This window comes from Anoplophora glabripennis, unplaced genomic scaffold, assembly GCF_000390285.2.
Source record: "Anoplophora glabripennis isolate ALB-LARVAE unplaced genomic scaffold, Agla_2.0 scaffold1362, whole genome shotgun sequence".
Classification (NCBI taxonomy): Eukaryota; Metazoa; Arthropoda; class Insecta; order Coleoptera; family Cerambycidae; genus Anoplophora; species Anoplophora glabripennis.
Genome location: NW_019417449.1, coordinates 8,947 through 20,890, shown reverse-complemented (window position 1 = coordinate 20,890; position 11,944 = coordinate 8,947). Strand labels below are relative to the sequence as shown.

The 11,944-nt window shown below is 30.6% G+C and overlaps 1 protein-coding gene across 1 annotated transcript in view; it reads right to left on the bottom strand.

Annotated features, from left to right (window-relative positions):
- The window catches only part of LOC108915313 (putative fatty acyl-CoA reductase CG5065), a gene marked incomplete at its 5' end in the record, with an annotated part of 41,914 nt that overhangs the window by 21,692 nt on the left and 8,278 nt on the right, over nucleotides 1-11,944 (bottom strand). The window contains 3 exons of the mRNA XM_018721308.2: nucleotides 1,915-2,023; nucleotides 2,367-2,450; nucleotides 4,927-5,349. Of these exons, the coding sequence (XP_018576824.2) occupies nucleotides 1,915-2,023; nucleotides 2,367-2,450; nucleotides 4,927-5,349 (616 nt within the window). The remainder of the gene's footprint in view (nucleotides 1-1,914; nucleotides 2,024-2,366; nucleotides 2,451-4,926; nucleotides 5,350-11,944) is intronic.

Sequence of the window (11,944 nt, the reverse complement as noted above, 5' to 3'; positions counted from 1 at the left end):
TGATAAAACACGTACAGAAGTTCTTGGCGCATTTTCCATTATTTGTTGGACATTTTCTTTTAATTCTTCAGTCCGCTTTTTAGGTCGGCCGCTTCCTTCTTTTCTTGTTACACTGCCCGTTTCACGAAAAACATTAACACAACGCTGAACTGCACTTTGAAAAATTTTGTACTCAACAACGCCGGGAAATTGATTTTGAAATTCTATGAAACATTCCTCAATAGAATACTTCCATATTCCATCAATCTTGCGTCCATTTCTAAAGTAGGACTCTATGATAAACACTTTTTGTTCTTGAGAAAACACCATTTTAAACGCTTTTTAAAACGAAAATATTCAAATTGATAGCGGCGATATAGCGCTTTGACAGATGACGTCTAAGTTCATTTGCTATACGCTACGCCCTACGTCCAAATTTTCAGAACCAACTTGACCACTTTTTTATTTGAACGCTCGTTATATTTTAAGGAACTGGTAGTTTTGAAACAATCATGTTTGCTATTTTGATGAACAATAAGAGATATTGTAGCTAAAGTCCGAGATAATAAATTTCAAAACTATAAAAGATTTAAATTAAATTATATATATATTTACAAATAATATAAATTTTAAGAAAAGTTATAGAATTCAGCAAATATTTCACATAGTTTGACGAAAATATATACATTTGAATAGAATAAAATAACATTTGCAGCAAATAGTTCCATTTAAAACTATCTGCTCATTTGATCCAAATACTTTTTTTGCGTGCAGTTAAAGTAATATCTTATTTTCAGTGACACTTGTCTAATGAATGCTATCTTTACTCTAGCAGGGGCGGCTCTTTCATAAGTGGTGCAGAACCACCGATATGGTAACAGAAATATAACAGAAACAAACATCTAAATTCATATGTTTATCAAAATTATGTGAAATGAACATAATATTATTATTTGTATAATTTAATCCTATAACCAGTGCACAACCTAAAGCCAAACTATGCTAACTTAAAATTTTGTGGCTAATCTTCCAGTACTGGCACCAGGATCCTCTTCCATGGCGTTTAAAATTTCTAGTTTTTAATATCTCATTCTCTGAATTTGTTAGAGTACAACTGGTAACGTTGATAGTGCATTGATATAACTTATTAGGTTAATTTCGCCTAGTGGTGGCGTAAACAACCCTGTATAGGTACCTCGGTCAGTAACATTTTTGATATAAGTAATACGTATATTTTTGGTAATTTTAGAAATTTTGAATAATTTTCAATAATTCGAGTAATGATTTTTGAAGGATTACATGACAAGTTTCTATAAAAACTTCCCTTGTGCCCCCCTCCTCCTAACTACGGAGATACAGGCCCCTAAAGGACGCTCTTGAAAATCAATTTTTTTTAAATAACTTTTAAAATACTTTGTACTGTAATTTAACTATTTTTTAATACGATGGACAACAGATAAGACTCCTTAAAAATTGACCCATGAAAACAATTTGGCTTATTTGGTTTGCCAGGGACGGACTAGATGTAGCACAATAATGTAAATTTTTTTACACCCTTCCACGATAAAGGCACAAAAATTATATTTTTAGATAGCTTGAACCTTGAACTAAAAAAGGAAACTATTTACTACAACCGACTACAAAACTACATAATTTTGTATGTCAGTTCAACATGAGCTCCTTCTAATGTTATTCGTTCCCTAGCTCTGCAAATTGAAAATTGTTGGATCCTCTGTGGTCCACCGTATTAAAAGAATAATTAAATTACACAAAGGATTTTGGAAGTTATTAAAAAAAAATCAATTTTCAGGGGATTCCTTTAAGGCCTGTATCTCCGTAGGGGGGGTCCTCTGGGGAAAATTTTTATAGGAACTTGCTCACATATTCTGGGACACCCTGTATAACATGTTTAAAATTAATATTAAAGATACTTACTTAAATAATGCCTTTTTGTAGGTTATCAGAATTAACAACTTTGTTAAAATGTCCACTGGAATCCAATCAATAGTGGAATTTTTATCTCCATAAATAATGTGTAATATACCTAGAAATATAATATTGAACAGGTGTTAGGTATTTTTTAATATGCTTTATTAATACATTTTTGTTTTTATTCAAAATCGATGTAATTTCTCAAAGTATTAATCACTACATATTGGAAATAATTTCATAAAAAAATTTGATAAATTTGCTCCGCCATTGTTTTGTTTCATTTAATTATAAAATAATGTTTACGAAATACGTCCATTGTTTAAAGTCATACCAATCTTCAAAAAAATAGAAATACGGGAAAACGGTATTAGTTAAAGAAACAAATAAAAAAATTTCGTTTGATCAAATTTTGACATTAGTGATATAAGTTATGTTTAATATAATTTTCTATTTACCCTTTCCTGCACCATTGAACAGACCTATTGGGCCATTGAAGTTTTCAACCCAACCAGGAATTGGTTCGTCTAAAGACGGAACAACTGCAATTTAAACATCAGTGGTAAAAGTTTCAAGCAACATAACTTTTGTAGTGGTGATAATATAAGGTGCGTTCCAAAACAAACAGGACTTTTCAAAAATTGGTATTTCCAGTAAGGTCATCTATTGCAATTATTGCGTCTGAAATGATGTTTATGTCATTGGCATCGGTACAAAAATGAGCATCGAACATTTTAAACTTAGTAAAATTGATTGATGAACCAAGATTATGGCAACGAATGTTTATCCACGCATTTATGCGTATTAAACTTTGAGTAACAAATAATATTAAAGTAAGAAAGCTTTAACTCTGAGCCCGTGACTTTCAACAATATCCAACAGAATAATATGATCAAAGGACGAATTTTTAAGAATTGTAATTTGTCTGCTTACAATAAATTGAATTTTCGCATAATCAGTGAGGTCAAAAACCCCGATATCCACTTCCGTTAGTTTATTCAACTTTTGGCAAATTTCGTTCGCCATATTGGATCCGCCATTTTAAAATTTTCAATTTCAATATGAAATTCGTAATCAGTGTTGTAGTCGAAGAAATAAAGCACTAAAAACGGCCTTACCTCCGAAATCTGTGTAGAAAGATGGATCGTGATGCAGTTTTTTGTATACGATTCGTTAGAGCGTCCAGAAAGTTTGTGACCCTATGTGATCAATGAGAAATGAAAATTGCATCGGTACATAAGAAAAATACATTTTTAAAATTGCATCTAGAAGAGTTAAAAAATGAAAAATGTATAACTTGGAAAATATTGACGGAAATGATTATGGAAATGAAAAATGAATTATTTTGCTACTCGGGGGTTTTTGGGGTCGCTGAACACGAATATCACGGTGCGAGTTTCGGCTAAGTTTGTAACGAATTTCTACAAAACTCCAGGAGATGACGTGGAAACCGGCCACTTTGGACACTAGATATCTCGGAGACCGTTGCCATTATGATGTTCGTGTCCAACGACCCCAAAAAATTGGATAAAAAAATATCAATTTATCCCATTTTGGGCGAACATTTGGGCTACCGAAAAGTGTGAGCACGGTTTGTTCCGCACTAATTGATTGACGACCAAAAATTGCCCAGAATTCAACATTCGAAAGACATCATCAAGAGTGCCAAAAAGGAAAAAAATTTCCTTTACAACATTGTGACTGGTGTTGAATCTTGGTGTTTTGATTATGATCCAGAAACCAAGCGCCAAAGTGTCGAATGGAAAGTGTCAAAACTGGCGTAAAACCAAACTAGACTTGGTGCGATTTCTTATTTAGGTGATCGTGTACACGAAACAACTTTTTACACATTTTTTGTTGGTCAGGATCTTTTTAATTTCGAAAAAAAATTTTTCTATTTTTCTGAGGATGTGCTTTTAAGGTCTCCACCGTTATATCTCAAAAAATAATTCTACTGTCCGAGTAATTTTTTAAAATTAAATTAATACCTACCTAAGGTAAAAAAACTAGCAAATTTTGAATTTTTTATCCGCCTATGTGAGTTTGGTGTCTTATACCTACTTATTCAATGGTATAAGCTATAGGTATTATTTATAAAATTGGTTAGTATGATTGCTGACATTTTGACATATTTTAAAATTTTAAAAATATACCAGTATGACAAACACCATAGTTATAACAATTGCCATTTATAATTACCTATTCTTCATAAAAAATCATTTATTGCCACAATTTTTATATTTTAACAATTTAGGCCCTATATTAAAAACATTCTAATTCGTCATCTTTTTCTTATCTTCGTGGAAATATTTAATAAAGCGACATTTACACTCATCGCAACATTTTAGACCTTCTTTAACGCACCCGCATTTTCGATTATTACAATTTTTATTTGAACAATAAATGCTTAATGATTGCCGAACAAAATCAGGAATTGGCTTATCATTGGAACTGAATTTTAAGTGATACATACACCTGCAATAGTTAATTGTAATATATTAGCTAAGAAATTTATTATTTAAATAAATCGGTTTTGCCAAAAAACTTTTTGTTGTTGTTTTTAAAAAGTCCTCTTTAGTTTGGAACGTGTCTTGTATACAGAATAGTAACAATAGTATACCGTAATTGTGTCCTAGATAATATGTTTTCTTACACGTAGATAAAAAGATACATTTGTCATAATTTTCTATTTCATAAATGAAAGAAGACCACTAATATTTTGTGAAACAAAAATTTTAAAAAAGTGCGATCATTGAATTTAAGATACTGCTTGCTAACTATTAATCGATTCACTGCAACCGATTTTAGTTAAGAATTATAGTGCATCTTGATTTTCCTCAGAAAGACAAATATTTGATAGAAAAATAAATATTTATACTGTTGTAAAATATGACAAATTAATGAAAATACAATAAATTAATATCTATGATTTTTTTCTTTTCTATCAAAACAGTTTACAGAATTTAACATTTTAACATTTAACAGAATTTTAGATTTCAGTTTTCTGGATTTACTTACCAATTGAAGGCCTTACAATTGTTGCAAGCAGTTTGCCTTTGCACAAATCATTAACAACATGTTCAGCTAAAGATTTTGCAAATGTGTAGGTATTTGGTAAAGGATAAATATATTTCGGTGACAAAATACTTAAAGTGTGTGGATCAACTTGTTCCGCCAATGTTATAGTACTTTTCCAATCCGCATGTGCTGGATATATTTTTTCCTCTACTTCGAATCTATCGCAATTACAATATGAAGTAGATATATGCACAAACGTTACTAACTTTTTTGCTTGCAATGCTACTTCTACAATTTCTTTACTTCCCCTTGTATTCAGCAGTATGCTATCTGTCAGATGGTCATCGAAACTTATTGAAGCTGCTCCGTGGTAGATGATGTCCACGTTTTCAATAAGAGTTTGGGTGTCTTCTTCGGTTAAGCCTAAAAATTTATATATTTCTACATTTAACGAAGATGGAAAAAAGATTTATCCACTGTCTTTTTTTGAGAAATAGAGAATGAAACTTCTATTATTTCATAAAACAGTTAAGGGATTTTTTTTCATCCTAAAATTAGTCAAAATTTGTTGTTTTTTATTTATGATCTAAATGTCTATTAAAAAGAGTCTTTACCAATATTAATTAAACGATTTGTAGGTATTTGTATATACATATAATAATCCTAAATTCCTGTTTTGTATCGTGTTAACTCTAGTCAAATTAAGAAATTTATTATATTAAGTTTACCGTAGTTTGCCACGTTGACAAGACACTGAACTAAAATCATTAAAATTGATCGATAGCAGTACCGCGACATTTTTGTATATTGGAATCGTATAAAAAGTTCTTTTTTCGAAAACTGTTATCAAAAGTCAACATTTTCGTTAAATTTTCATTTGACAAAGTGAGTCTTTTTTGTCATCTAGCTGCAAAATACTTTTATGTTCTAGAACGTCAAAGTCTATTTCATTCTAGAAACGACAGAATAAATCAAATGCCAAAATAATTTATAATTTCTTCGAAACTTATTTATGATGTTATTAATTAAACAATATATAGGGTGACCCCAGTTCGGGTTGCCTATATCTGAAATGGATATAAAATTTCAATTGTCAAAAAAAATCATTCTTCATAAAAATTTTTGCTTGTCAAGAAGCCCATGGCAAGATAGTCATTTGTTCAATTTAATGTACAGAATGTTCAAAAATTTGGAAAAGGTAAAAACAGAGTAAAGAGTAAAGTACCTTAAATCTTAACGCTACGTGAAAAAGTAATGGGGAAAAGTTGCTTGGAATTAAATTTTATGTTTAAATATAAAAGCATGGCCTTCTAGTTAATACTCGACATACTGGGATATTCTAGAACTCTTATTTATTTTTTAATACATTCGGAGAAGCCATTCTATTTAAAAAATATTGCTTTATTGAAAAACAGATACACATGTTTGCATATTAATAATTTATTTTTTATACAGGGGGATCAAAAACCTCAAAAACATGCGCCATTACAAAACTATTCTATATGAAGTCCGCCAAGTTCAACACTATCATCATCCAATCATTTTCTAAATGCAGAGTAGATCGAATGTATCATTTCTTAATTTACTTCGGCAATAGCTTCAATTATCCTGCTTTTCAAGAAATCAACATTGTGTTGCACTGGTTTTCTGTACACTCTCTTTTTCAAGAAGCCCCAAAGGAAATAATCAAAATACCAATAATTTGTAGAAGGCAATTGCTATCAATAATTGTTTGACATTAGTTGTGACATTAGGTGTTGATATTTAATTTTATTCAAATAATGCTTACTTTACAGCATCGCATTTGTCTTGTTCAATGTTACGGTATCGGTAACATTTCTTATAGCCAAGCAATTGAATTGTTTCATGAAAAATATCCAGATGTTATAGTTACCCGCCAAAATCTGAGAAAAGTAATTCGAAAATTTGATTTAACTGGTGATGTAAAAAAGGTAAAAGGGTCAAAAAAGAGACACGATGATGATGATGCAGCCACAATACTAGTTTTGAATTCGGTAGAAGAAAACCCGAGACTGTCACTAAGGAAGATATCTAAACAAATCGATGTTAGCAAGACACATATTTAGAGGATTTTGGTAGAAAATAAGTTTAAGGCTTTCAAACCAAAAGTAATTCACACTCTAGAAGTTGGTGATGATGCACATCGTTTGGAGTTCTGTTTAGAGATAGGAGAAGGGATTGTGGTGGATAGAAATTTTCACAAAAATATAATTTTTTCCGATGAATCCACTTTTTCTAGTAATGGAGTGGTATCGTCGCAAAATCGTCGTTTTTGGTCGTAAGAAAATCCTTCTTTTACAGTTACTTCAAGAAGTCAAAGGTTAAAAAAAGTAAATGTTTGATGCGCGATTACTTTCAACCGAATAATTGGGCCATACTTTTTTTAAGCAAATTTAAATCAATATACGTACTTGGAGATGCTAGACACGTTTTTCTGTCCAGAATTAGAAGAACATTTGGAATATAGACAAAAAGCGTATTTCCAACAAGACGGATGTCCCGCTCACTCAACAATTCAAGTCCGCAATTATCTTAACAGAAAATTTCGAGAGAAGTGGATAGGAAGATATGGTCCTATTTGTTGACCAGCAAGGTCCCCTGACTTGTCGCCGCTTGATTGACACAATGTTGATTTCTTGAAAAGCAGGATAATTGAAGTTGTTGCCCAAGTAAATCAAGAAATGATACATTCGATCTACGCTGCATTTAAAAAAAGATTGGAGGGATGTGTTGAACTTGGCGGACTTCATGTAGAATAGTTTTGTAATGGCGCGTAGATACTGATTCTGCTGTGTTCTTAAAATAAATCTTGGATTAATGTTTTTGAGGTTTTTGATCCCCCTGTACAAAAAATAAATTATTAATATGCAAACATATGTATCTGTTTTTAAACAAAGCAATATTTTTTAAATAGAATGGCTTCTCCGAAAGTATTAAAAAATAAGTGGAGTCCTAGAATATCCCAGTATGTCGAGTATTAACTAGAAGGCCATGCTTTCATATTTAAACATAAAATTTAATTCCATAGTCCAACCAAATTACACTTGGAGGAAAAAGAATTGTTACCTGGACTTTTATAAGTAGAAAAGGGCTTATAATAAATCTAAAAAAAAATAAATGCGTGAGCAGGGGCGGCGGAGGGTTGATTTGGGGGGTTGAAAAGTTATGAAAAATTGTATCATTGGGATTTCTGGCGAAAGTTGAGGTCAAACAAAAAAGTATTCAATACAAAAGTTGTAGACCATAAAAAAATCTACAACTTTTGTAGGGGTCTGTTTTTAACATAACCTCGAAATTTCCGAGAAACATGCGAAAAACCAGTTTTTTTCTGATGTTTCGTTATTTATTTTTCATTTCCGCAAAAATAATTTAATTTTGACAAAACTTGGTGAAAGTATACCTTTCTCTGTCTTAAATAACCTCAAATTTTTTTAGATAAAAAAATCAAGAAGTTTCTGAGATATTCATTTTTTTCGGCCTGAAACACTTTTTTTCAAAGAAAAATTCTACTTACAAAAATCATCGTACAGAGTTCTGCCGGAAATAATTTTCTTCGTTTTGACATATACTTTTTGGTGAAATAAAAAAATCTGTAATAACATTTCAAAAACATGCTCACAAATGCAAAAAAAATAAAAAAAGACTTGCAACAATGAATTTTACAGTTATTGTTGATAATTTATTTAAATTAAAAAACATTCAAAAACTGATTACACCATTCAATTCTACGGAAAAAATAAAAAAAACTGTGTTTCATTGTTTGACCCAAAACTTTATTTTTGTACAGTATTGCTATAAACATCTAAGTCAAATTACAAATGCACAAATAAATGATAAATTATCTCTGGATACTACTGTTGACACGAAATCCGAAAACACGAGATTTTACAAAATCGTTTTATTTTTTTTCTGACTATTTGAAAACAGATTTTTAAATAAATTGCATATTTATATTGCCACTTTTTTCGCTCTATCCAATGGCGTCAACATGTTTGCAATCCGACGTTTCGTCTTCGACGGGCCATCGTCAGAGTAATTTTTTTAAATATATCGCTGCTATTTTTATGACAAAATCTAGTCATTTTTAATTCTGTATTAGATGATATTACTTATTGTAATCGCTTAAAAAGGTTTTTACCCATCATTAAAAATTTTTCCTGAGTACGGCTCTGAACGCTTTCAAAATACCTGTATCTATTGGAGGGGAGAGAGAGAGGAGAGAATAAAAGTCAATACAGCACAAAATATCCAACAATTTTTTTTAATCCATAATTTAAAAAGTACCTAATAAAAAAATAATATGAATTTATGAAATATTTCATTATTTCTAATTAGTATTGCTAACAATAGTAAAAAATTGTTGTATATTTTGTGCGGTATTGACTTTTATACTGTTATGACTTCATCCAATAGATATTTTGAAAGCGTTCAGAGTCGTACTCAGGAAAAATTTTAAATTATACATAAAACAAGCTAAAAACTTTTTAAGCAATTACAATAGTAATATCCTCTAATTTAGAATTAGTTTAAATTTTGTCATAAAAATAGAAGCGACGTATTTAAAAAAATTAATCCGATGATGGCCCCTCGAAGACGAAACGTCGGATTGCAAAAATGTTGACGCCATTGTATAGAGCGAAAAAAGTAGCATTGTGAATATGTAATTTATTTTAAAATTCGTTTTCAAATAAAGCCAGAAAAAAATTAAACAAATTACCAAAATTTAGGGTTTTTCCGGATATTTCCGGAACTACCCGGAATTTTAAAACTTTGTAAACAGGATATTGTTAGCTATAAAAAAACACAATTTTTTTTCTAATTTGAGCCACCCCGTATATTTTACCGTTTCCTAGATCCTAATGCTATCCCATCCTTATCTTGGACACACTGTATATCTATGAATTCATCAAACACTAATTGATTCTACGGAAAAAAAAATATTATTTATTTTATTTATTCACTATTCGACTCATGTTTATAGCAAAACTGTATAAAAATAGTTTTGGGTCAACAATGTGACAGTTTTTTTTGTATTTTTTCCGTACAATTGAATGGTGTAATCAGTTTTTGATTTTTTTAATTTAAACAAATTAACAATTACTGAAAATTTCATTGCTGCAAGTCATTTTTTACTTTTTTTATTTTCGAGCATGTTTTTGAATTGTGATTGCAAATTTTTTTATTTCACCAAAAAGTATATGTCAAAACGAAAAAAATGATTACCGGCAGAACTCTGTACGATAATTTTTTTAAGTAGAATTTTTCTTTGAAAAAAAAGTGTTTCAGGTCGAAAAAATTAATATCTCAGAAACTTCTCGATTTTTTTATCTAAAAAAATTTGAGGTTATTTAAGACAGAGAAAGGTATACTTTCACCAAGTTTCGTCAAAATTAAATTGTTTTTGCGGAAATGAGAAATAAATAACAAAAAATCAGAAAAAAACCTGTTTTTCGCATTTTTCTCGGAAATTTTGAAGTTATGTCAAAAATGATCTCTACAAAAGTTGTAGATTTTTTCATGATCTACAACTTTTGTATTAGATACTTTTTTGTTTGACCTCAACTTTCGCCAGAAATTCCAATGATACAATTTTTCATAACTTTACAACCCCCCAAATCAACCCTCCGCCGCCCCTGCTCACGCATTTATTTTTTTTTCGTTTATTGTAAGCCGCTTTACCATTTCCACTTATAAAACTCCAGGTAACAATTTATTTTTTTGCCCCTCTAAATGAGTTAATTTGATCGGTCTATCCAAGCAACTTTTCCCCATTACTTTTTCACGTAGCGTTAAGATTTAAGGTACTTTACTCTTTTTTTACTCTGTTTTTACCTTTTCCAAAATATTTAACTTGATCTTGCTTCTTGACAAGCAAACATTTTTATGAAGAATTATTTTTCTTGACAATTGAAATTTTATATCCATTTCAGGTATAGGCAACCCGAACTGGGGGTATAATTTAAATAATACATTTCAATACAAAACAGTAACTATTACAAATAGGACGATTACAATTTATTTTGCACTACATGTAAATGGAAAGTGCCAATATTGCAGTGAGTTAAATTTATGCTAGATCCAGTGTTGTTAGGTATCGCAGCATTTAGTTCTGGATGTTCAATGAGGCTGCTGCGGTAATAGTTTCAGTTTACTGCGCACGTTGTATAATTGGCATGTTCGGTAGGTTCTGTTGAAGATGGTAACAATTTATTTGCGATTGATATTTTGTATAGAATCTTCCATATATGTCTCCGCTACCCCCATGTCCATTAATGGTGGTAATATTGGCCCCTGTGTCAGCTAACAGAGTGGCGGAAGAATGTCTAAAGCAGTGCCCTGTATAGGTTTCTGGAAGAGGCAAATTGAGATAAGTTACTATTTATTTTGGCACATTCCTTATTTTGTTGACGCCAACCACTTGGTTAACACATTTTTCCCTGACATATTTCACAAAAAATCTTCGACATGTAGTAACTGCCGAAAGAGCACATACTTCTGTAATAAATTTGTAAGACTTAGTAAAACGCGGGTCGGTACTAATTATTGGGCCATCAAATTTTTTAACATAATACCTCACGAAATTCAAATTTTTAATGAAAATAATTTTAAATCAAATATAAAAACAATACTTAATAAAAAATGCTTTTTATAGTTTTGAAGATTTTATTCACAGTAATGTAGCTCGAATATGAATGTTATCATTAATCTTAGTATGACGTTTATCCTATTTATTTAAATTATCTGTTGTTTATGTACAGGGTGTTAGTAAATAAGTGCGACAAATTTCAGGGGGTGATTCTACATGAGAAAATAATGGCAATTTGCTTATAAACGTATGTCCGCAAATGATTCGTTTTCCGAGATATTAAAAATCATTTTTGTCAATCAATTCCTCGTGACAAAAAAATCTCTCTTGCCTTTTCTTCGTATGGGGCGCCGTTTTGATGCAAAAAAATAAAACATTTTAACGCGTATTTTTTATTTCTTTAATACATTA